Genomic DNA, 27,246 nt, shown 5'->3' with positions numbered 1-27,246 from the left:
CTGAACACAGGAATCGAGGGGGCGGCCTCACCAGTGCCAGTACAGGGGTCAGATCCCTTCCCTGTCCCTGCTGGCCACGCTATTGCTGACACAAGCCAGGATGCCATTGGCCTTCTTGGCCCCCTGGGCACACTGCTGGCTCCTGTTCATCGGGCTGTCAATCAACCCCCCCAGGTCCCTCTCTGACTGGCAGCTCTCCAGCCTCTCCTCCCCAAGCCTGTAGCGCTGCTGGGGGTTGTTGTGGCCCAAGGGCAGCCCCCAGCATTTGGCCTTATTGACACTCATACAGTTGGCCTCAGCCCATGGCTCCAGCCTGTCCAGGTCTCTCTGCAGAGCCTCCCTACCCTCGAGCACATCAACACTCCCACCCAACTTGGGGTCATCTGCAAACTGACTGAGGGTGCACTCGATCCCGTCATCTAGATCATCAATAAAGATGTTAAACAGGAGTGGCCCCAACACCGAGCCCTGGGGGACACCACTCGTGACCGGCCGACAACTGGATTTAACTCCGTTCACCACAACTCTCTGGGCCCGGCCATCCAGCCAGGTATCTGAAAGTGGATCTGAATGCTTGAAAGGCATAAGAACAATGTGTAAAACTGCATTTGGTGTGCCCCAATTTGAATAGGACACCTCATGTGAATAAATAAAGAATTACTCTTGTAATTCTATGCTTTAAATCCTAGCCTCTCTCAGTCAGCATATGCTGGTTGCAAAATTTTCATGGCAGTCAGTTCTACTGCTGTGCCCCTTTCTCACAGAGGTCCCTTACAGGGCCATGGAAGCCAATCTTTTTTAAAAAATAATCCAGACCCATGAGGGATTAGCAATGGCTAAAACTCACAGGCATCTTCTAACAGACAGCATTTTCAGTGTTCCCATCTGGGAATCATCCCTTCAGCACCCATTGCTGATGCACATACATGATCTTTTGGCTACCTAAAGGTATCCCCATCTGTCTGAGTGGCATGGTTCCCACTGTAAATTGATGGGCTCTTGCCCTAGAGCACTTTTGCTACACAATGATGGATGCAATGGCTGTAGAGTGGTGATCACCAGTGATACAGAAAACTTGTCTTTATTACTGGTAACATTCTTTGTAAAACTTAATCATAATATGATTATTCTGGAAAGTCACTTTAGGTGGATTTCAAGCTTTTGTTGGGACTTCTGGACCTTGTCTTGATGTATTTTTCTATGTCCACAGGATTCTATTATACAGGGAAATTGTCAACATTTCAAACTAAACTTTCTTTGACCTGAAAATACATATTACCAGGGCCTGGAGGTTGCCTGAAGAGAGAATGAAGCACATTCCATGTAAAAGAGAAGATAGCGCTTTCTCAAGAACAACCTACATATATTCCTATGTTCAGGTAACAAAATAATAGACATATTAATTGGACTATTGAAAAACATGGTGAAAAGAATCGCTGTAAAGGTTGTTGTAATAAAAAACAGCCTCTGCCTCTATTCCATGACAAATTTCTCACGTAATTTTGTTTCTGTATGTAAAAGACATTAATAAGCTGTGAAAACATTTCACTGATTTGAAGAATAAATATAAAAAACAAAACCAGTACCCAACCAAGGAGTGGGAAGGAAACCAAGGACTTGGGAAATAAAATGTAAAGATAAAGAGGAATAGTATGATCGATGAAAGTTTCTAGTAGAGTGAAAAATAATCATTCGGTGATGTGATTTTCTAGTCAACTACCAGTTATTTGCAGTTCTGTAGTAATACACTGGTAATGGATAGTCATTAGATCTGCAGTCTTATCACACATATTGTGTTTTACTCTTTTCTCCTCATGGATGTACAGAGTAAGCACAGGTTGTGGAACAAGGGCAGTAGCCTATTCTGGCTCAGTCGTAGACACAGCGGTTCCATTTGTTAATATTTCTTTTGGGGAAGCACGGTGCCAGAAGAAAAGCAGGCAATCGTGCTGGACTTCCCAACTGTATTTGCAAATGCTCTGACTATAGAAAATACCTGACACTTTGCCAGAGTATCAAATCCAGGTAAATAGATAATTAGTCTTTGTGGTGAACTCCATTCTGAAGGAAGAAACGTACCTAGGGGAAATACTAACTTTGCATATTATGGATTTCACATAAAGTCCAGTATGGATGTATTAATAATTACAAAGATTATTAAAAGCCTGCAAAATTAGAAAAATATCCACATTCTTTGGTGCTGAATATTGCACAATAGAGTAGAATTCCTCTTGGAATTTCTGATGTCTGTGTTGTGTTGTTGCTGTTTATAAATTACCACAGGAGCCACCAGCTGTCATCATATAAATTTTATTGGCACTCTATAAATATTAAATCAGCATGCTAAAATCAAGCCATGTGCAGTAACAGCTGATGCTCTGTTACGGAGAGCACAGGCAGGAGAGAGGTACGCACTGTGACTCCCGTGATTCTTACTGCTTACAAGCCCCTTGCTTCATGAGACTGTTTTCCAGGATTTGTTTGAGCCAAATTGTGCCCCTTGATTAATGTGCAGAAGGGGTGCTGCCTGTCCTCAGGTATCTCACAGGTTGAGAAATCAGCGTTCTCAGTAGTGACTATCTTCCTGGGTCCTTCTAAACTGTGTTGTTTATTACCACCACTTCTTTCCTGCAGCCCCGTTTCATTGCTCGCTTCCTTGTAGACCTTGCTGATGTACATAGGAAACACTTGTTAACTCTAGAATAGGAGCAAAATTCTTCATGTCATGAAGGTCAATGTCATGAAGACAGAGGTGTGTGTTAATGACATGCTGTGCTGAAACAAAACCTGTCCTGGCCCAGAAGTTTTGTCAGTCACAATGTCACAAACCAAGGATGAGACAAGTAAAGGCAAATGTCTCTCAGGCTTCATTTTGTCTCTGACCTAATCTCTGGAAAAATCAAAGGCAAGATATGTTTTCTGATCTGTCTGCCTCAGTAGTAGGCATGGTTAAATCTACTGATACCCCAGGTTGCATGGGGGCTAAAATAGACCAGGCAGTTGTCTAATTTTGGGAGTTAAAGGCATTTCAATGGTGTGAGTAGCTCTGCTCAGGTAAGGTCCAGCTGCAGATGTCCTAGTATTAGCTCTGCCCTAGCATTAGCTCTTCTAATGCCCCTCTCCCCGCAGAAATTGCTGTCTGAAGTCCAGACAGGGCAACAGACTGCTTGAATTCTTCCTTATCTGTTACAGTGCAAGGTGAGTTCAGCAGAGGGTTCAGCTGAGATACTGCCTTGTTCAGAAAGGCTGCGTAGGTACATGAGTGATTTGCTTGAACACCCTGACTGCAGGCCAGCAGAACATCAGACTAAATGACTTGGAATAGCAATGTGCTAAACCAGCAAAATTAAAATGTCTCAGAAAAGATCTTAAAGAAACGTAAGACTGGCCCTGACTTTTTTTTAAATTTATTATTATTATTATTGTTATTGTTATTATTACTACTCAATTTAGCTTTTGGTCCTTTTTTTTTATTTTTTCAAGTTGAAGTGCATTTTGCAGATGCCATGGAGCACAAGGCACTGTAAACAAGATGACTTTGTTCTCAGTGTGGATAATTAATACTTTTTATCAACATTCTTTCAGCAGGCCAACTACCGAGTCTTCTCATCCCCATTCTTTCTCATTGGAACACAGGGAGTGTGCACAGCTGTCAGGGAGTGATTTCAGGGGAGCTGAAGTTGGTGGATTCATACCAGATATTCAAGGTTCATCAAAACAGCAAATGTAAAATATTTATAATTCAATATCAATATTTCCTGTTTTCACTGGCAAGCTGCCTGATGGAGGACCTGAGGTATCCTCAACCCCACACCTCTTCACATGCACCATCATGCAGAGCACACAGTCTCAGACATAATATGGTTGTGCAGCTGCAGAGACTGACAGGGAACATTCTCTCTGAGCAGGCAATCTCATCATTTTGCTATTGCAGCGAGGAACTAGTATATTTAGGAGAAAGTACTGCAAGAGATTTCATCACCTGTCAGTAAAACATATTAAAGCTTGTTAGCTGATAGCCATGAGGTTAGCTGTGAATACTTCATAAATGGTGAAAAAAGTACCAAGGACAGCATGAAGCACGACTTCAGAGGCCTTTCCCTAGAAAACATGGTTGCACAGAATTCAGAAAGAGTTTGATGTAATTACAGGCATTAAAGCCAGTTCCATAAAATCCTTATTTAAGAGGATAGCCTGTAAGGAAAACTTATTTTGCTTAACCAATTAAAATAACATCACTTCAGTTATTTTCGAGGCAAAGCACACCCATTTGGAAAAGAAGCAGTCGGTCAAGTAAAATGGCAGAAGTGTACAAACTCCACTTGGGATTGAGCTGAATTTTCAGAGCACTATGGCTTAGTCATCTTCTGTAAGATAGGCTTGCACAAGGAGTGCTCTGAAATAGAAGAAATCACATTAACAGTGCTTACATTGTAAGCATAATTACATTAGAATGGCTTTCATTACAGAAATCATGGAAACTGAATGGACACAACTAAATTTAAAGTTATGCAGGTTTGCAGCTATAATGGCATTACTACTGGAAGCATCTATATAGTGGTATGGATCACGCCCCTCACCTTTCTGACCCACATCATTATACTAGTAGAGGCTATCATAGTTGTGCTGAGAGAGCAAAATCCTGTTAACACCCAGGTTCAACTTATTCCTAATAAGGAGCTTTTAAAGGCTGAGAAATCTGATCCAATTAACACATTCTTGATTTTACAGAATATTGTGCTAATTACATGTAACCAGTCATTGCTGGGTTAATTAAACATTCATCCCAAAAACCTACAGCACTAATCTTAATTAGCAATTACCACAGCTGTCATTACCTCTTTTCACCTACTTTTAAGGTGTGCAAATTCACACTAAGAATCTGGTCCTGCAAACTCCTTACATGAATCGCTTGCTTTCTTTGACTGCAATAATGCTTCAGCACACAGAAGGAACTTTAAAAATTAGGTTGAATGCTTTACAGTTCACAATATAGCTTCAGTTCTGCCATCCTTATGTGAAAAAGTCACAGTTTAGCAGTTGGTCGTGTAAAATTATAATGCTGGGAGGGTTTTTTTTGTGGTCTTACTGGGAATGTATGTAGGTCCTACCTTCAAGTGGTTCTCTGCAAATATCAAACCTAAAATTTACTTACATTGCAGAAAAAAAGAAAACGCAAATATTCTTATATATTCACACAGCTTTAAAACATCAGTGGTTAGAAGCCTCAGAAGATTTAGCTTTTTCAGATTAAAAAATAAAGTTGGGAATAAAAAGGTTGGGAACTTTGATGCTTTGTGTGCTTTTCTTCCGCAGGCTTGATTAAAAATGAACACTAATAATCACACACAATAACTCACAAAGGTTTGATAAGGTGCTGAGGTTTGAACCTTATGGTAAGGCAGGGACTTGTTTCATAGCTTTTCTACTTGCACACAATGCACTTTAACAAAGCGCTAATCGTGAGGCCTGACTGTGCAGTTGGACATCTCCAACTGAGATGAGGAGGAGTCTCTACTGAAGAAAGCATGAGCCATAAAGGATGACTTTGTTCTTTGAAATTATAGTTGCTAGCTAGTGCTACTGTGCCTGTGAGAAAAGCTTTTTTTTCTTTGGTCATAACCTGCTCAATGCAGCATAACATGTGAAAGTAAATTTCTGAATCTAGGCACTAGTTCATTTTACTAGCATCCTGAGAACATTAATCAGCATTCTAAAGCTAGAATAAATATTAAAAGAAGTATTTCCTATACTGCATTCAATACAGGGATGATGAGACCTTGACAGCTTGTTGCTTGGAATGACATCATGTATCATGCCATAACATACAAACAGCCATACTCAGTTTGCACATCAGTCCTTAGTGTAAAAGGATAGAGAGAAGGCTTTGTTCAGTTTTAGTATACATTTTTTTATTATTTAAAAACAGGTTTATATATAACAAAAAATAACTATATACTAATTTTCAGTTTGCTCGCTGCAGGTGACCTGCAGAAACAAATAGCTATTGCAGCAGTTCAGAGACAGTATCAGAGTATCATTCAGATGCAATTTTCAGTAAATATTAAACATGGGCCTTGCACTCTAAAACCATGCTGAATGTATTTTTTGCCAGGATATTAAGACACTTCTTAGTGCAGTTCAAATACAAGAAATAATTTACCCAACCCTTGAACTATATCAATACTGAATTCCAGTGTCTCAAAAAAGAACTGTGGATAGTTTAACAACAAGGGCCCAGGTCTGAGAGTTTGGCAATAGCAGTGGAACAGATTCCCAGAGGACTGAAGGAGCTTAGAAATAGGCTGAAGTCTAGTGACTGGAAGCTCATCAACAGCTGCTATGCCAGGTCTGCACTACAAATCCAAGGAGAAGCGGCTGGAGAGAACAGAGAATCCAGCAGATCAGCTAACAGTCGTGGGTTCTATATTGGCTAGCACTAGACTCAGACCTTTCCTAGCAGAGAGTTTTCTTGGCTGTTCCTCTAATGCTATACAGGTACTGCCATGCTGATAAAATCCTTCTGCAGATTTTCTATCACACAAATGCCTTTTCTGCTCTAGGTGTTGAGAACATTACTTAAACTTTACCTTGGAGTCACTGAGGTTAACATTCATCAGACTGGAAAACATATATTGCCTTTCCACAGTGAATGTAAATAATAATAAAATATTATAATATAAAAATAACAATCCATTCTTTTATTATATTTTCTGTGGTAGTATACCATTTAAATTTTTTTTTCTCCTACTATGTAACAGTTTTAGTAGAAAAACCTTGTAGACCAAATGCATGCAGAAGGAGAGTAAGTGGTTTCTGTGGCAAAATATCCTTTGCAGCCACTAAGTGTGTAAATTGTGAGGTGTAATTAGTTTTCACTGTGAACTGAACTCCAGCTGGGAGCAATCAGAATGACCTTAACAAGTCACACCTTTCTGTCTACCTTATGTGCATTTATATTTCACACTCTCTAACCACTAACCTGATGTAAAACTAGGCCTGTATTTGCAAGGAAGAGACTAAAGCCTCATCTTTGTGGCTAATAGAGCTATATTGGCAGTCCCTGCAAGAAAAGGCAATGTAAAGCAGCCCATACATTAGGTTTTTGCACAGGTAAATCATGCTAGTTCTTCATCTATTTACTAGCATCCTAGAAACAGTGACAGAAGGGTGGAAATTTTTTTTCAGAGTTTCCTTGTGAAAATAAGAACTCTACACATAACAGCTGAAAGGAAACATCTGTTACATTTTAGGTAAAGTCATTGTTGAAGCAGAGAAGCTGTTCAAGTAGAAAGTCTACATCTTTAATATTTCTGTGTACCAGTGTGATGAAAACTAGGTCTTGGGTTTTTTTCATTGACAAATTCTTATGATCAAGGAGTTAAAAGAGTTACTTTGCACAGGTTAATTGTGCTCGTGTACATTTGCATGCAAGTCTGAGAATAGAGATCCAATTGCAGTGTCTTTAATCTTCTGGGTCTCACATCTACACTCTTCTACAATCATGACTTCTTTGACCACTGGGACAGAACTCGTACAGTTGAGATCCAGGCGTTTCATGGAGAACTTGCTGGGCAGGCAATGAGAACAAAAGGTATAAAGACGATCTTCTGGACCAGGAACATGAAAGGAACTACATTTTCCAAAACACAGATTATTCTGTACCATCACCTTCTCACAGCTCTCATGAGTAACACCCTGAAACAGAAAGCAGTTTGAAGTTTATGGTACATGAATGGCCTTTTCTAGAAGGCATGAAGGAAAAAAAAAACAAACACAAAATACTATATTTTTTCTTATCAGAATATTTACTTTCAATATGTTTGGTTATTATGCCAAGCAAGTGGTAAACGTAAGAGTTTTTAAAATAAAACTTTAGCACTCCTATCATTAGTCCTTAGATTGAACAACAAAGGCAAAAATGTGCTTCAGTTGGAGCCTTTGTGACCTGATGGGGAAAAATCTAATAGGTTGGATTGTCATATTTACCTTTTAATAACTTTTTAGTTCTACATTTCTGACATGGTTAAGCAGTCTTACCCACTTAGCAAAACTTAAAACATCATTTTGGTCCAACATTCCTGTATAGAAACCACAAGCTGGACTCAACAGTAATCTTGAAGATTTGTCTTCATGTGAAAGAGGCATAATGTTCTTTATTACGTTTTTTTTTAAAATGAAAATCTTACAAGTGCAATGGAAGTTCTGTAGTCTCTTTGTTTGGAAGAATAACAGTTTTTTGTATCAGGTGAGCCTATGTCACCTCCCAAGTTGTAATAAGCTAGGCTGAAGTTACCACTTTTATATTGGCATAACTGCAGCCATCCTGGAGAAAGCCTGCCATATTAGACGGCACAAAAAGTGAAATGGTAAAAGTTTCTAGACCATATCTATGTTTATGTATGTCTGCCAGTGAAATAAATTGAATGAAGCATGTGAAAAAAACATGGTCCTCGAAAGACTGTGATTATAGAAACACTGAGACTAGATGTTGTCTTACGAGGAATACAGCCCTTTTATCTATACTATTTGCTTGTCATAATGTTACAATATGACAGACTGGCTTCATCTGTTCATAACACAATCCACCAGTTCTCCAGCATCCTTAGCACAAAATTACATATGCGCATCAGTCTTCCAATTAATACAGCAGAAAGGAATCCTTGCTTAGCTGTAAGAAAACAACCAGCTTCTCCTGTACATACTTGCTCTGGGAGTCTGTGTATACGCATATGTGTATATGTATATACATACATATATATAGGTAATTAATGTATTTAAACTGTTTACATGTATATTCATTGAATAGACAACTACTCACCACTGTCCTGCTTGCTCAGGCTAGGTCAGAACATCTCTACATAAAAAGAATAAATAACTCTCTAATAATTGAATGTGTGGCTTTCCAGTACTACAATTTAGCAGTTTATCTCATCAAACTATAGAATTTTCTGCCTTTTTCTGATGTTTTTCAGCCACTTAGTGTGTGTGCATGTTCTGAAGTGGCCCTGTGACTTAGCAAATGAAATAACCCATGTGTCTTTAGTTGTTGATTGCAAGAGGCAGGGGAAAAGACACGTTTGTTGATCTTGGACACCTGTTCTTACCTGGGAAAAAGGCAGGGTTCTGCAGTTTTCTTGGTGCATTTCATTGGTCTTGATTGGCAGGACAACCTCTTCAGATGCTGAATTTTTCTTTAACATGAAGTGGTCCCAAAATTTTCTAGCATCTTTTCTATAGGGAGGCTCAGCCTCCCTCTTGCTGGAATAGTGGGAGGGAGAGAAATTTTCCACAGGAGAGATCTCTCTGGGTGCTGTCCAGGTTCTCAGGTCTTGGTCTGCATGGAGTTCTGCATTGGGAAGAATGAATCTGGACGTTTTTTTCTCCTCTTGCTTCTCACTTTCAGATGCTGTCTGTGGAATTGCCACAAAAAAGCTTGGTTCCCCCAGGGTTTCCTCAACACCTACTGGGTTTTCCCCTACCAGCTCACGAAAACTCTGACTTCCAAGCAGATTCTTGTCCAGATAGAAAAGGTGCTGAAATAGCCTTTTGCTTTTCATTTTCACTGAATCTCCCTGTGGTGCTGTGTCTCCAAGACACGAGAGCACTAACAGCTGAAGGAGAAGCAGTGACATGATCCTGTAAGGTGCAACCCTGTAGACCTGCTGCCATTGCAGTGAATTTAGTGTGCTAGCTTTATAGCGGGGGATGTTGTCAGTTTATGGCTGCTGTCTGGGTGCAGAGGAGGGGAGGGCTCAGAAGAGACACTGATGTGGCTAATTGCATTCATTTACTGTAGATTACAATTATGATAGGGGTGTTTGTGCTAATGAAACTCTGCTTTCAATCTGGATTATGTGTATTAGAAGTTCCTATCTAAAATCTAGTAACCCAGAATGACGTGGGGGACAGAAAGAGTCAACAGGAAGAAATGTTTGGATAAGCTGTCTAGTTTAGGCCTAGGAATTAAGGAAACATTTGAGGTTGTGTATTAGCATGTTCAATGTGTTCTTCATTGTTTATTTTGACTTTCCATTCCACAAAGTCAGAGACTGTCGAAACGGAGTGTTATTTCATCACAACAGGAAAAGGCAAGCTGATTAAAGTTTGCTAAAACATGAAGCTGGACCTGGAGACATCAAATCAGCCCATGTTTTCAAAAGTTGAGTCTAATTTTGGTCTTTCAGATTTGGGATATGACACTGCAGACTGGCAGACTGGTGCTCACACACCCAGAGGAATCTAGCAAAGAGCACTAGCCCTTGCTTCACCTTTTTCACAGGAGGTTTGCAGCTGCTGGAGTGCAGACATACCACTAGCCCAGAATAAAAGGTCCCAGGTGAACAAACTCTGTGCCCCAGATTCTGAAGATTAACTAATGCTGCTAGATCCTGTCCAGGCACCAGAGCCACTACAGGCATCCTATAAAGTTGGTAAACAAAATGAGGATTTAAACAAAACATATTACTGACATATTTTATGATTCTAGACCCTAAAATGGAGGCAGCTTTTACAAAATTATGTTATACAATATGTAAGAAAAAAAATCTGATACAACATCATACAGAGGAAAGTCTTGAGAAAATGAAAAGATATTTTCAATAAGCTTTCAAACATTGATCCTAATCTGCAAATACTAAAAGGAAATTCTGCTTCAGATAATTTGCCATTTAGGTACTCTAATTTCTACATACTCCTGTTTCTACCAGAAAGAATCTATCAATAGACCTCTAAATTTGTAGCTAATCTGTTAATTATTCTTGAAAACTTAGGTGGTCTGTACTAGATATATGGAGTTATTTGACTTTCATGTCTAGGAAATTAGTTTATTGCCTGATAATGGAAGTAAACTAATTGCTTAGCAACATCCTTGTGAGGCGCTGACTTACAACTTTAGCATAAAGTTACTGGAGAGCTTTTCCATACTGCATAATTCACTTGAGTTGTAATTTGTTCTAAACTTGAGGTCTATCCTGAGACAGAAGTGCACGGAGCTCCAGGAAGAATGGGGTTCACACATTGATATTAGAGTGTATTTGTGCCTTGACCTTAGTGGGATGATCTCATTAAGGGAAGCACAGCCATCAAGCACAAGCTTTATCACTCTGTAATTTCAGCCAAGAGCAATTTAATTCTGCCAATAGTTTGGTGCCTTTCTGAAGTCTCAAGTGTGCCCTTGGAGGGCAGATTTTCCCACAACTATTTGGAATAAAATCATAGAAAATACTGGCATCTGCCACAAGATTGGCTGTGAGCTGGGCATGCAAAAAGTCCTTACACACAAGCATGTGCAGCACTAGGGTGCGACAACAATGAGTCAAGAGGATTAATTTGATGGTAATAGTTAAGTAGCCTAGAAGTGCAGTTTGAATCCTCAGATCCTATCTTTATGGGCCAACAAGTTGAACTGAAGCAGTTGACCACTGGAACTAAAATTCCTTGTATCTAGTGCATGGTGGTAGTCATTCAAAATTACTCAGCAAAGATAAGGACATTATATTTGGAGCTTTTCTTCTTTTTCTCCCCTCTTTATTTTAGTTGCTCAGATTTACAGTACTGGGCTGATACTCAGAACTATGTATTGTATTATATTGACACAGAAGGTTTTGACACATTTGGCAATGTTTTTCAAACATCAGATTTGACTGTTTGAAGCAACTTATATTTTTGCAGCTTTTTTCTTCAGAATTTAAAAATATAACGCTATATAAAACAATTTAAAGATAATTCCATCTAGATTATAGCAACACAATAGAAGTGTTCTTTCTCTTTGCTTTTATCTGTTTCAGCCATTTTTCACTTCCTTTGTCAAGAAGTGCCTTTTCTCTAAGTCTAGACCAGCTCTTTCTGTTTAAAAGTTCCAGCTGTGGCCTTAATCCTGTAATGTCTGTATTTAACTTTATCCATGTAAGCCAAATTGTGTTAAATTACTCACATGTATGTTTACAGAATTGTATACTAAGTGCCTGAAAGGCCCAGTTTACCTCCCTTCAAAGCCTGATTTAAAAATGCCACCATCTTCAAGATAAAAGAAAAAAGGTTTTTAAGTCTCAGTTAAATTTTATCCCAGTTTGCCCTGAAAGAAAAAACCCACATGTGTATGTGTACAGGTATATTCTGCCCTTCTTATCTGATGTGGCTGAAGCATAGTATGGTGCCCAGATAGCATCTTAGTTTCTGTAACAAAAATAGCATCTTGTAAATAAGAGCAAAATAATTTCATTACTGCTGTTTACAGAGGGTTCTTTCTGCAGATCTTCACAAAGAATAAATCATGTTACAAGTAGCAAATATGGTGCAAATTGGGCTGCCCAAACGCTTCTATTTAAAGTAAACTGGTCTGGGTTATTGGTGCAGTGTAAATATTAACAAGAAATGTATAAAAACCTTAGCATCGACATATATGTATAGACATTAAGCTGCTAGTCTTACATTTACAGTGCAATGGCATTGAAAAAAAAACTGTTCAAGATCAGGATCCATTCATGATATATATCATTCTATCCTGTGGCATACAGCAAGAAAAAAGGCCTGCCTTATACAGCTTCAGAATAAAATATTATTTATGGAAGGGTAGAAAAGGCTGAAGTAAAGCACTCTGTAGCCACTCTGCAACCCAAAGGCAGAAAACAGAGCTCTCTTCTCCTCTAGGTCAGTCCTTTTTCTAGTTCCTGGGTTTTCTTGGGTGGTTTTATCTAAGATCTGCCGAGGGCCAGAAGCAGCATGCTAGCTGTGGTTCTGCCAGGTCAGTCTAATACTGTTCCTTCATGCCTGTGATAGTAAGCTGTAGCTGCTTTCTGAAAGATGAAGTTGGTAAGAAATGGGACCTGGTACATCTGGGCAGTTTGTTCTGTATTTACATACTGTCTAAATCTGTTTTGGAGTCAGCTGCCTCTATAACTGTACACAGATAGCAGATCTATCTTCAGCCTCTCATCTCAGCCAGGATCCTGCCTGCATTACAGGAAGGCATCCAAGCTCAGAGAATGAGTTCAGAGAATCACTTTGAAGTTAAAAATAGTAAGTATTTATAAGTCAATTTGTGGTGATATCAACTGCATAGACTAACAATTGACAACAGACATTGGGCTGGACACATAATCATTATATTCCAAATACAACTAATCTCAGATTTCCACAAAAAGCAATGTTATGTCTTTTATAAAAACTTGTTTTCCTGCCTGATTACCCTTTCATATAAGCATAGCACATGTTGCCACTGTATTTTGGTTGTTAAATCTTGTGGCTAAATGCAGCGGTGTCTTTCAAGCAGGCTTTGATTTGCCTTCATAGTAGCAATTTATTCAGGACGTTCTGTTTTCACTAGAGATAGTCACCATGAATGTTTGCCCATCCTTTTAAAACTGTCAGGTCTATAGATGACAAGTACTATGCAAATGCAAAATGGTATTATTCATTTGTTTCAGAGCTGGAGTTTATTCAGTCATTATGGACATAAATGGAGTAATTAGTTACACTGCCAGTTGATGCCTAAAAATAATTCTTAGGCAGTGCTTGAATTACTTGCCTTCTGTTGAGCTAAATAGTCTCATCATAGCATGATTGATGATTTTAAGTGATTAAAATGGATTTTTTTATTAAAGCCCAATTCACTATCTTATAATTTTCAAAACACATCCCATGTAGACAAACTTGTATCCAGACATATCTTTTACAGAACCCATATGAAGACCTCAGAACTAATGAATTAGCACTATGCAGTTTATTCTCCAATTATTGTACTTATCAAAGAAAGCCATCTGTGATCTTTGTTTTACTGAGTTTCAAGGAAACAGATCACATACAGGCCTCATGGGAACATTATAATTATGAAACCAAAAGGCTTTTTACAAGGTATGATATGAAAGAACAGGCGAGAAATCTGTTTAGTTTTGTACCTTCAACAGATACTGTACATCATTAATTCCCCCCTTTGCTATTCAGTTTCAAGTCCTCTGTTGCATTTTTTTTCTTTCTTCACTTATCTATACCTTTCTGTTCATGTTTAATTTCTCTGTGCTGTAGCAACAGAACTGAAAACAGTCTTGTTTCAAACTGCTGCCAAACTGTAGATGCTCACACTTGAAAATGTTCATGTGTGTGTCCAGCAGGGATAGGATAAGTGTCCTTTCATGTGTGTAGACCCATGTTCTCATGGCTGTAGGTATGTACACATGATGCAATAGATGTTTTTCTCTCTATTATAATTCTCAGGCTGGTAGATTTTTGACAGGTGTCCACGTCCTGAAACATCTCCAGAATGGTACTGGCACATATGTACTGCCTAACTGAGACTCTAGCCAGTTCCAAACCCAGCCTGAGGAGCTATGTTGGGTATGTACTTGATTGCTTCAGGTTGTTAAGCTGTGGGACAGTGAGCCAGGGGAGAAAGAGTCTAGGCAAAAAGACATTTCAGTCTTCAGGGAGGCATATCTTTCTTGGATTGCTGTGAATGATTTGAGAGAGCAGTGGTGATTCACTGAAGAGTTTGACAACACCAAGAAAATGAAGCAATCCAAGGAAGAAAATGCATATAAGATTTCTTTTATTTAAGTAAAAATATATTTGACTTATCTGAAAGTTTCATCTGTATGAATAAAATTATATTCTTTTGCTTACTGTCCTTACATCCAGTACTTCAGATGCCAGATTCCTATTCATTAGGACTACATCTGACTGAAAACAATACATTAACTCAATGCTGTAAAAAACCCCATAAACCCTATTGTGTTCTTCTCTTCTAGCCTTCTACTGCTTGTGTACTGATGTAGGGAACAGTAGTTAGGCAATAGAATTAGAGCAGCAGAGGTCTCCATATTACAAGCAGCATAGCTTCTTAAAGGGTAGTAAGAGAGAACTGACATCTGCATCTCTTCCATGAAGATGACTGAGTTACTGAAGGACAATGACCTTTTTTCACATTCTCCTTTAAATCAAGAATCATATTAAAATTGAATTTTATGGACTGACAGTCCTTCTTGAATTCATTCTTACTCTTGTGTACCTGCTTGCAGATCTGTAGCTTTTCTTAAATTTATCTCTCAAAATAAAGAGCATTTTCTCTTTTAAAAATGGTTTGCTCATGATACAAATGTTCCTATAGTATTAATTCAGGAATAGGCTCATACAGCAAAAGAAACAGAATTCAGAAACTGCACAGAGTAAACAGTAGGTATATTATGCTTAATTATAAGTGCATTTCTACTATGCCCAACACTATATTTTTTATGACTAGAAGAAAAGCTTTGTGAGATTATGAAACTGAAGAAATAATGTATTCAGCAAAATATGTTTCAGTTTTGTATTAACATACATTGCAAAGTTAAACATAACAATATAGTTCGGAATACAAGAATTACAATAGCACCAGTCTTGTGACGTAAATAATGTAGAATCACAGTATTCACTGATTTGTATATATAATTCTCCCAAAGCTACTTTTGTAATTTTAGAATGAGCAAATAAAGACTTGAGGTCATTCAGTAAGCTTCAGGATGTACAAAAGAGATCTGGAAAACTTTCCTGGTTTATCAGATTAAAAACTAGATCTCTGTGAAGTTAATAACAACACAAATGTTTTACAACATTTTGGTTTGGAGGAAGTGCTCCTGTGGCCAGTTGCCTATTCGTTTTTCTCATAACCACTGTCTTTGAGTCAGCTACTTCTCTGTTGGATTTGTTTGAAATTGGTCAACAGATTTAAAAGATACTTGACAGGGGGAGAAGGTGGTTAAAAGTGACAGGCACACAAAGAGTTCGCATTGCTCTTTCCTTTATCGAAGTCTAGGCTAACCAGTGTGTTCTTTTCACTGAGCTGTTGTGTCTTGGTTCTGTTGCTCTTAAAAGGTATATGGATAGTTCTGGTGAAATAAATGCTTTGTTTATACAGAACAGGTGTATCCATAGGTGAACACCAGAATTTACATGCTCCTTGTTCTTACTTTCAGCCTCTTGAAATTCCCCTGCTGATGCTGATCATCTGAATAGTGATTTTCCTCTGAGTTTATTCAGAGTCTAATTCAAAATTATGGGCTGGAAAAATTCCCAGTAATTTCCCAGGATTTTAGGCCCTTCCTTTACTAAACCTCTTAAAGACAACAACTTCCTATAGCAACAGAAAAAAATTATTTATCTGTGCTTTCTGCTATTTATGTCATATTCTTTGAAGTCCAGTATTCTTATAAAAGCTGTAAAAATCTGGTAAGAAATACTTTGTTTTTAAGGACAGAAAAATGAATATTTATGAATAAATATTCATTTCCTTGTATTGAAAAACAATTAAGCAGCCTTTCAGGGCAGAAATATCCTTGCACTGCAATATAAGAATTTTAGCTTCATTAGTGTATTTTGTTAGATCTAATGAAACCAATAAACATACTGTTTGCACTACTAGCAGTCTATTGTGTACTGAAATCTTCATACTCTTCAATCATTTTCAAGTATTTCAAATGAAATACAGAAAAGGGAAATTCTCCACTCTTCTCACAAAAGTAAACCACTGAGATCCAGTGACTGTCTCAGATTAGGCATGCGTTATTTATTAGTTACTGATCAAGTAGCAAGCACCTCGGTCAAAATTCCCTCTCTGTTGATGTCATTCATTTATTAAATAATTAGGAGAGGTGTTTAATAATCTTGAGAGACTTTATCAATATAGCACCAATAAACTCAGATTTTAATAAAAAGAAGGCCCTAAAGAAATAAAAGTTTATGTTTATGTCTAACCAAGCTCTCTTAGTCAGTTTTCACTGGAATTCCAGAATACAACAGCAAGAGATCCCAAGAGTGCTTATTTAGATCCTAATTTTTTTTTGCAATGAAAACTATCAGAAATAAAAAATGGTCTAGATGGGTATTCAAGGTTACTTGGTTTGGGGAATTATTGAAACAATTAGCCTATCTATGTTGATCCATAAAACTCCTTAAGCAAAAGTGTTAGTGTCTAGCAAGTGTCTAGAAGCTTGTCATAAAGATTACTGTGACAAAAGCAAACAAATCCTGAAAGTATCTGTTGATACCAACTATAGGGGTGAGCAGGTTCTGTCCACAGTATTTTTCCTCTGATTTTGCTATGCAGTTGCAACAGTCCTTTCAGAAGGGTTCTCTCCTGTATACAAAGACAGTCCAGCTACTCCCATGGATATTCCTTTAATGTGTCACAGGCAAGGAGGAAGGATTAATAACCTACACATGCCAAACCAAAGAGAAGGCATAAGTAATCTCTGAAAGTGTCCCTCAGCCGAGAGAGGAGAGGTGATTATGCTGCATCTGTCCCTTGCAGAACTGAGAAACTGCTGTGAGGAACCCCAGAAGGAAGTTTTACATCTCTGGTGCAAACAGCAGATGCAGTTGATCCAGAGGCTGGCTGAAGAGACAAGCTGATAGGGGGTAAGGGGAGCATCAACTGCTGGCAGCAGGCAGGCAGATGAGAGAGATGAGAGTTTGAAAGGTACAGGACAAATTCACCCTACTCAGTGCCATATCAACTGTCACACACTCACCATAGGCCTTGAGAGTACCTTTAAATTTTTGGAAGCTTATGACTTTTTCTTTTTTTTTTTTTTAAGGCTGGCACTAAGAAGGTCCTAAAGCAAGATTTTTGACAGGTCAAATATGAATTTACTATAATGTTATGAAATAGCACACCACAAATGCATATATTTAAAATAAGTTATGCACAGCTGTTTTTTCCTGTTAAATGCTGATTTTTTTTAAGCCTTTCGCAGAACTAAATCTGGATTTTTAATTATTATTTTTTAAAACCTCAAATCCCTAATAAAGACTTAGATTAATACTTTTCAAAAGCCATAGCTGCTTTAGTACAAAATATGTCTCATGATTACATTGGTTTATACACACATATAAATCCTATTGATGTTCATGTATCACTGAATATCCCAAAATAATATTCTAGGATTAAGCTACAGGGGTTTTTTTGTTTGGTTGGGTTTTTTTTTTTTTTGTAAATCATCCTTTGATATAGCATTAGATTTACAGAGGTCCCATTATTTAATTACACTAAACATTATGGCACCGTCCTGCAACTCCAAAAAACACTGAAAGCTTTTGGTTCGGAATGTGAAACAATATGTAGCTCTGTAGAAGCAGATCCATTAGGATCTGAAGCTGGCCTTGGGAGGTAGCAAAAGAAATACAAGCCTTTGCTCCTGTTGGTACACTCTCACTAAATCCTGCCATCAGTATTTTTGTAAGACGTTGTGTTAGGGCATTCACCAAAGAAGCTTCAGTCTCCTCACATAATGCTCCTCCTCTCATTGCCCAAGAGGACCTGGTTTTAGCCAGCAGAGTGTGCCCTCATTTTCACCCCAAGTAGTCTTCCTTTTTGTGACTGCAGGGTAAAACTGCAGGTTTTATTGCAAATGAATTAAAGTAACAGCCAATTTACAACCCTTCCTTTAGAGTGAAGCAAATGTTCTACTTCCTTTTTTTAAAAAAAAAAAATTTTTTTACACAGAAATGTGATGAAAGCCTTCAAGCCTAGCTCTCTGGTGTGAAAATGTATACAAGTAAGTGGCAGATCAAAGTCTTTGGAGAGAGTTCAAAACATTAACCTGAACTTAATATTTGCAACTGACCTCTGTTCTTTGGTTAGACTCTAATGCATCTGCACCTCTGGCAGCATATAAAATAAACCTTGCTGATAATTAGGACAGTTTTCTTACTGAATGCCTTCACACATCTGCAGATATATAAAACTGAAACAACATGAATGTCCATGTGCTTTCACAGGGATTCTCCATTCTTTACAGCTTTCTTGAACATATATAGCTGTTCCGTTTGACCTTTCTACAGTCAGTTGCTTGCCATTTTCCTCGCTTTTGCACCAATACACAGTTTCTTCCTCTCTTTGGAAACTGGTAGGAGCCTTCTCTCCAGTTTATGTAGGTTACAGGTTCTCCTCCATTCCACTCCCAGTGTCCAGGATTGACTTGGTCATTCAAGCCTGTGTGAAATTGGTAAGACCAAATCAGTGATGTTTATTATCTCCGCAGTCTGATGCCAACAGAAGCATGTTGTTCTAACTCTTTGTTAAAGAATGCATACAATGTTGTGCTGAGAGAAAAAACCCATCTGGAATAATACAAGTAAAATACAATTTAATATTTCATAAGGCCATCTGAATCACAATTAATGCCTTCTGAATAAGGGAAAATATACTTTTCCACATTATTGCCTATCTAAAATGTTTTCTCTCTTTTCATCTATTGCATGTCTATCACCTCTCAGGTTTCTATTTTGATACCTAAGATGTCAAGCAGAATGTCGTATTCAAGTCTGGGCAGCCTCAGATGCCTTCAGATTCCCTCTGAAAATAAAACCCTGCAGATCTTTGTAGACCTGGTTTACACTGTTGAAATTAACAGTTGTAAAATTAGCTTGTGTTATTAATACAACCTAAACCACATCTTTCCATTTAGCCTCTGAGTTACGAAGACCAACATGGGTGACATATTTTCAGACATGACTTGTCTTCTTAGCTAGAAGAGACCAGGATCAGAAAATTGACACAATGGTCTTCTAGTCTTTGTTCTTGTCAGAGGAATTTACTTCTCTCAGGTTAACAGAATCATGATACCATCAAACATGATCCCAAACTAACTATAGGTTTTTTAAGTTAATTTAGTATAGCTTGTAAATCCATCTCAGAAAATTGCTGAGATGAAAATTGCAGTTCACAATTGGAAAAAATAACCTAAAATGTAGACAGTATAGCAGAAACAAGAAGAGATAAAAGAAAGCTGTAGCACTAGTCCATAAGGCAATCATTCACAGAAAGGGATCAGGAGGTACAGAGAAGGCCCATCTGAGTTCTTTACATTTCTCATTAAATGAAAGTTGCATAATAAGAAATAGACAGCTAAATCTAAAATGATGTGATGAAATCTTCTTTAGCTGGTCATCTGATTAATTCACAATATTTCTGATACAAGATGACACCATTAAATTAGTAACACAAACAGTTATTTAAAGTTTAAAAAAATATAAATTAGAAATAAAGTAACAGTCAAAAGAAAGGTGAGATAAACAAAAGAGTAGAAGCTCCACGAGCATTTATTTTACCAGCTAGTATTAAAATGGGAAAGGTTTCAAGGCAAAAGCAATTCAGCAGTGGGCAACATGACAAACTCTTCTTTTTAATAAAAATTTATAAAATTAGCCAGGTAAATTATGGCTTTGAGTTTATGCCTTGCTCTGAAATAATAAAAGCAGCATAAAGTTGAGGAGGAAGTAACATTTGAAAACTAGGCTGGAACTTTCCAGTTTCTCCTTTCCAGTGTGCACAGGAACCATAACCCTCAGAGGAAACAGACAGCTGATATACTTGCCTATCCAAAAAGGCTTCCTCCCACTGAAGTCCCACAGCCATTGCATGTGTTGTTCATTAGCCACGCTTGCTAGACTCCCCAGGTATCTAGGCTCAAGGAGAGGGGACAGAGTAATTAGCATTCCACAGAGTGACAGACAGCTCCCATTGACTTATCAACAAGAGACACTGATTCTAGTATAAAGCATATAAATACTGTTTCACAGGAAAACCACTACTTACTATATTGAAAGAATAATTACATGAAGATAAGGTCTTAAAATTCTGGATTACCTGGAAAGGAACCAAAGACCTAGTCTGATTTTTTCTAACAGAAGAAATAAATCAACCGAACAACTGAAAGAAATGTATACAGGAAATAAACCATTGTCACAATCACTGATACATTCTTTTCCTTAAAAATAATAATCTGCCCACACTGAAGTCCAAAGCCACTGAAAGATACAGATTCACCTATTTGGTAGTAGAGCAGACTATCTCTTTTTAAAATCATGTTCTGGCAAAACTAAAGCTTCAAATCACATAGTTCAAATCTTGACCATGTTTCAGAACAGAGTGTGTATAATTTAGGGGTCTGGCTTAGAGTGGTAGTGTGGTTTGTAGAGTTAAGTTGGGTTGTCTGCCATGACTACGCATTTAGTTCAGGTCGGAGAGCAGTTGTGGTGTGTATTAACCAGACTCTTTCAGAAAGAAGCCAATGCATAAGCTCTGCTCTGTGTTTCTACTTAAAGTATGCCAACCCCAAAGGAGAACTGGCAAACGCTAGCCACTGTGTGACGTTGCCACTGTGAAGTCTTCCAATCAATACCAAGCATGTAAGCGCCAGCAGGCTGCTCTTAAACCATTTAGAGATTAAGCTAAATCCTGAGGCAGTAGGAGACAAATGGTATCCTTCACATTTGTCAGGAAGTGTCAGCCATCAGTGGCTACACTTTTTTATTTATCCGTCTTTTTGCCTGCCTTGATATCATGTCACCTTTTTTACCTGTCACAGCTGCTGTTGCCTTCCCTCTGATGATGAGCCTCTGTCATATCTGTTGTCCCATAATTTTGACTGCCACTCAGTCTAACAGTGATACCAACCCTTTCGGCCTCCCTGAACATCCTGGGTGGTGTTTGATAGGGCCCAAGCAAACAACGCTGCTCATCAGAACATGTATTACGAGACAGGAGCAGAATAAGTTAGTGGCATTTTGATGATTTTTCTAATTTCATGACTGTTGCCAGATAACAGAGACAGAAGATCAGTATTTCTCCAAAGGAAATAAAGACTGTTTTCCTTAAGACCTGGGATGACAACCAGACCTTAAGTGTGGCATGGCACATTTGAATCCACTATGGAGATCATGAACAGATCTTGAGGTGTGGGCCCACAACAAAGCCTGCTGCCCAGTTAGAGACCCACACCTGGAGCTCCATTCCTGTTTGCTTCTAACTGTACTGATCATCTGGATGCCATGTAACGCCACACAAGATAGAGAAGCAGGCAAATTTTACATCAGGAGTTCAAAGTAGTAACCTAGTAACCCACAGTATTCTGCAGAGTCCTCACTGCCCAAAACCTGGACCATCCCTTAATTTGGGAACACAGGGCCATGGTATGCAACAAATTGACTGTAATGCTGATGAGATGCTCCTGCTGCAAAGGTCTCCTCCGTTATCCCTGCAATCGACCAAAGCCCTCTGCTCCACTTTGCACATGTGTTTGCCAAGGTCTGTAACAGCTGAGTGTTAGCCCTCACAGTCTGTGTAATCATGGCTGCCCTAGACCAAGCACTGCACAGTAACATAGGTCCCATCAAGGGCCCCCTAAGTTCAGAGACCACCAGAGAACAAAGTGTAAAGGATCTTGTTGACATCTGTGTACGCTCTCCTCAGGTAGAGGTGTGGCAGGATGGCCTCAGAAACATTGATCATGACTTTAAAAATGAGAGTCTGTCTCAGCACAAAGTTTCTATCAACTGTCTGGCAGAGGTCAAGGTTGTGCAGCCACTTGTGGTACAGGCTCCCAGAACTTCACCCAGTGAAGCTCCTAGTGGAGGCTTTGACTGTGCTTCTCATTACAGCCAAGTTTTATGTGTGGTGTCAGTGCCTGTATATCCCACAAGTGACATGCTTCCACAATTCTAGGCCCATCTACCAGGCACTGAATCTCTAGTGAACCAGGAACAAAGCTGTTAGACTGCCAAAAGCTTGGAAAGTTTTGTGCTCCATCTTCTTCCTCAGACAAAAAGTCCAGGCAAGCAGGCTCAGTTAATTCAGGGTGTCCTTCCAGGGTAACTGATTCAGCAACAAGATACCATTATTCCCCCTCACACTGACTGCTTGGCCACTGACCAGACTTGGGACTAAGAAGAGATTGATTTGGGCAGCAGGCTCTGTGGTTATAACTAGTTGAGCAGGAACAAAAATAGGGCATTTTTGTCTGACTTCTGCTTAAGAGCAATCAAAGCCATTGAACTAGTCAGTTACTTTAAGCAAGCATATCTTACTCCTGTTGTTTCAATTGCTTTAGAAAATGTGAAAACAAGAAGCATCAGTAACTGCTATATCATTTATGACATATAAGGGTGGTCTGAGCAATAAGTTTCAGACTTTTCCTTCAATTCAAGTACCAGGGAGAGACTGTAGCACTGTGAAAGGAAAGCACTGCAATAATTATAATGTTATCTAATCTTTTCTCAGTAGGAGTGCTTTCTAAATACAGCCTGAGAAACACACATGACTGAAGAGAGAACAGCCATTCTGATTGTTACACTTAGGGGTTTTGAAGTATTGTAGGGAAATGAGAACAGTCCTGAAGGAACATACCACTTACGATGCTATTACTAGCTGTACCTCTAGTCAGAGTGTCAGACACAGGAAATTACAAGATAATGTTACTTATGGATTTACGTAAAAATAACACTTCCTAATTTAAACTACTCTAGAGAAGCGTCATAATTCCTTATTGACAGAAAATCAAAAAGTAAAAACCCCCACACTTCACTGACTTCTGTGCTGAATAAGTCCACTTGAAATTATTCCTCTGCTTTAAAATTTTTGCTATCAAGTCAGGAGCATCCATCATTTTAAAGCAGTTGCCCAAATCAAGGAAATGTTTTGGGTAGCCATTGACCTTGAAGTATCATATGCAAAACACTTAGCACAAAGACTTAGCTGATTTTGGAGCTTTATACCATTCTGATAAATTTAACTTAAGCAAAAGTTGGCTTGCTATGTTTGCTTGGCTAGCTATGAAGGTCTCCACATCACAGGAGAACATTTAATTTGAAATGCTGTAGTAAATCCATGTCCTATACTGGTGGTGAAGGCGGGGGAGTAACTGAGGGGCCTGCTTTTCCCAGGCTTTTGTTTGATCACCTAGGGAGTAATCCTGGTGCCTTGAAATAGGTGTCTAGTGTTGCTTACAACACCTTGTGGTATTCAAAACATTCAGGTGAGTCTGGCAGACATGATGCAGAGCTTACAGCAGCCCTGCTGTTGAGTCACACAAGATACACTGGGCCTTTAAAATTACTCTAGGAACCTGAATCCCTGTGCTGGAGTCATCAGCAATAATGTAAGTTAAAACAGTCACAGAACCAGCACAGCATTAGGAGAGGAGGGCAGCAGGGTCCATTCTGCTTCACACTAGGCAACACTGAGCCATCATGAATGATGTAACCTATTATTTGAGATGTGGTTTTGCCCGTAATTCTCAAGGACTGAGGCCACACGCTGCTAATATACAAACACCAAACAAAATAACAGCCCCTGCCTCACAAAGCTGGCAGTAAAGGGTCTAAAATCTGACCACGTTTAAGCTCTCATTAAATGTTCATCTTCAAGAAGATGAAGGTGTAATCTGACTAACAAAGAAAAAGATGCAACGGTGGGTTCTGTTTTTCTGGTGGAGAGTCCCTTCTGTGGCAGAGGTGGAACCATCTCACAGCAAGTGAGCCCGGCTACACTGACCCTTGGGGAGGACATGTTCCTATGGGATAAAGAACTGTAACATAAATCATCAAAATTGCTGCTAAATCAGGCTACTGTGGTATCATTCAGCCATAAATCCCCCAGATGCTTCTTTTCATGTTGCCAAGAGCCTCTTCATGCATACAAAACAGAACTGGAGAAATGAGTTCTTAAAACACCTTTCTTTCTGATGTATTGGAGAAGAGTTAGAAATGGTGAAAGATTTTCACATCAATTAGCTGAGATTTTTTCCACCCACACTATCACCATGGCACACAAAAACTTGTGATAAGACAAGCACATTTTTGTCTCTGCCTCTATCCCTGCACATGGAAACTGAAAAAAAAGGATGGTATGCCACCTGCAACAAATGGATGCCATGTACGTCAAAGCTCATTAGAAGCCCAAATAGGTTTGCATAACCCCATATACATATAGTTATGTCCAGGCAACAATTGTTTCAGCAATAAATTGATAGCATTATTTTGATGGAATAGAATCACAGAATACCAAGTTGGAAGGCTTCTCAAAGATCATCTGGTCCAACCTTTCTTGGTAAAAGCATGGTCTCGGCAAGATGGCCCCCAGCACCCTGCCCAGCTGAAGCTTAGAAGTGTCCAATGTTGGGGAATCCACCACTTTCCTGGGGAGATTATTCCACTGTCTGATTGTTCTCATTGTGAAAAATTTTCATCTTCTGTCCAATTGGAATCACCCCAGGGTTAACTAGTACTCATTACCCCTCATCTTCTCCATGTGACTTCTTGTAAAAGAGGAGTCTCCATCTTCTCTGTAGCTACCCTTTAAATACAGGAACATGTTGATAAGGTCTCCCCTAAGCCTTCTTTTCTCAAGGCTGAACAAATCCAGTTCTCTGAGCCTTTCCTCATATGGCAGGCTTCCTCGTCCCCTGCCCACCTTTGTGGCCCTTCTCTGGACCCTCTCCAGCCTACCCACTTCTTTTTTGCATAGCTTGGTCTCAAGTCCATCGTCTCAGATTAACAGTGTTTTCTGTTGGAGGTTAGGAGATTGATTAGCTGGAGACTGTTACTGAAACAGCTCTAACAATGCTTATGCTTTATTCCTGTTCTGTATAATAGAAAAAGTCTAGCAAGAAAATTGAAGTTTAAAATAAAGCTGGTTTTGTAGCAACAAAAAGTATTCTTATTTTTCAGTGAAATTGGCTGATTTACTGATCATGCTGATTTTGTCTGCTTGTTGGAAGTGTCAGATATTTAAATGTCAACAGTAGAAATATTAGTAACAGAAATACCACAATTGGTGGTGGTGGTGTTTTCTAGGAGGGAGCTGGGCAAAAGCACAAAATAAAGTTTATGAAGTTATCTTCTTGTGCCACTTCTAAGTGTGTGCCTGGGGTTGTACTTTTGTAAATCAGTTCCAGATGGAGGCCAGGAGTACTGAATTTACCGGGATAAAACTTCCTTGGTCTGTGGTAGTCTGACATTAATTGAATCATCACTGCTCTGGTTTCATTTGTTTGTGGATTTAGTGATATGCTTTGACTTTTTGTGTAGCTGTTTAACACTGTTCTTAATTTACTGTTATTCATCTTAACATTTACATTGCACACTATAGCCTTCAGCAAGAAGTTACCACCTGCAAATAATATAGGTCACCAGGAACACACTCTTTAAGAAAATGGGGAACACCTCCAGAAGACTGACATACATTCCTAAATGGAACTGAATGTGGAAGCCTTCAGAAAAAAAAAAAAAGAAAAAAAAATAAGAAAAGAATATTCACAGTTGATGGCTTTGTTTGGATAAGTATCAAAATAAAAGCAGGTTATATAAACCATTTCAGGAGTTTAAATTTTAAGTAGACCAATTAACAATGTGAAATTTGTGGTGACCTCACAAGAGCAGGTAACATTTACGTTTTAGTAAAGAATAACTTCCATCAGCTGGGAGGTATTAGAACCAAGACTGTCCTTTTGCATGCTACCAAGACAACATAATCTGGCATAACTGAGTGGAATGAATCAAGGTTTGTTATGTATGCTTGTCCACATTTCGTGTTTCCTGCATGTCCTTCAACTACTTATGGAATATATTCTATTTCTATCATCTCCAACACTTCCCTGTTTCAATTTTCATTTAATGGAGTAATGGAGAGGTCTGTTAAAGTCCCTCCTATTGTTCAGCTTGGTCTTCAACCTGGTGCTCACAATTACAGAACATGCATGATACCAGGGCAAGCTCCATGTTACTGTTATTTCTTTCAGTCCTAATCTATCACTGTCATGGTTTGAGCTCATCTGGAAGCTGAACACCACACAGTCACTCACTCACCCCTTCCCCCCTAGTGCTTTGAGGGAGAAAAAAAGCAAAGACGTCACTCACTCCCCCCTTTCCCCCCAGTGCTGTGAAGGAAAAAAGCAAAGGCCCAGAAAACTGACATTAAGGATGGGGAGGGATGATCTCATCCTTTAAGGCACAGGCAAAATCCAGACTTATTAGGGGAAGAAAAAAAACCCATAAATTTAATACAGACACTAACAACAGCAACACTCAACAGACAGAATGTGAGAGGCATTACCACACCTTGAAAACACTTCCCCACACCCATCCCTTCTTCCCAGGCTCAGCTTTGCTCCCAGTATCTCTATCTCCTCCTCCCCAGAGGTGCAGGGGGCAGGGAATGGGGGGTGCAGTCAGTTCTGCTGCTTCTTCCACCTCAGGGAGGTGGGGGGAGCTTCTGGCATTCCTGCCCTGTTCCAGCATGGTCCCCCTCTCACAGGAGACACAAACCAACTCTGACATGAGTCACTCCCATGGGCATGTGGGTCACCACTGCATGTTGCAATCCTCCGAGTGCTGAACACTGGGGACTTCTTCCCACAGTCCCAGTCTCCTTCAGGTGCAGTCACGTGGGTTGGCATGGGGCCCCCTACATGCTGCAAATCAGCATCTGCTCCACCA

The 27,246-nt window shown here is 39.1% G+C and overlaps 2 protein-coding genes across 4 annotated transcripts in view; both read right to left on the bottom strand.

Annotated features, from left to right (window-relative positions):
• Positions 1–7,332: 7,332 nt before the first annotated feature.
• Positions 7,333–9,675, bottom strand: CER1 (cerberus 1, DAN family BMP antagonist). Its single transcript, XM_026866403.1, has 2 exons — positions 9,108–9,675; positions 7,333–7,698 (listed from the first exon to the last, which is right to left on the bottom strand). Exons 1-2 carry the CDS (start codon positions 9,633–9,635, stop codon positions 7,405–7,407), a joined length of 822 nt encoding a protein of 273 aa, XP_026722204.1. The 5' UTR covers positions 9,636–9,675; the 3' UTR covers positions 7,333–7,404.
• An 8,671-nt stretch (positions 9,676–18,346) lies between these two features.
• Positions 18,347–27,246, bottom strand: part of FREM1 (FRAS1 related extracellular matrix 1) — a 76,999-nt gene continuing 68,099 nt past the window's right edge. For all 3 annotated transcript variants that reach the window (XM_026866387.1, XM_026866388.1, XM_026866389.1), the window contains 2 exons: positions 20,349–20,434; positions 18,347–18,964 (listed from right to left, as the gene is read on the bottom strand). In XM_026866387.1, the coding sequence (XP_026722188.1) occupies positions 18,765–18,964; positions 20,349–20,434 (286 nt within the window). In that variant the 3' untranslated portion in view covers positions 18,347–18,764. The remainder of the gene's footprint in view (positions 18,965–20,348; positions 20,435–27,246) is intronic.

Source organism: Athene cunicularia (genome assembly GCF_003259725.1).
Source record: "Athene cunicularia isolate RWA chromosome Z unlocalized genomic scaffold, athCun1 chrZ_part2, whole genome shotgun sequence".
Lineage (NCBI taxonomy): Eukaryota > Metazoa > Chordata > Aves > Strigiformes > Strigidae > Athene > Athene cunicularia.
This window is presented reverse-complemented; position numbering and strand designations above follow the sequence as displayed.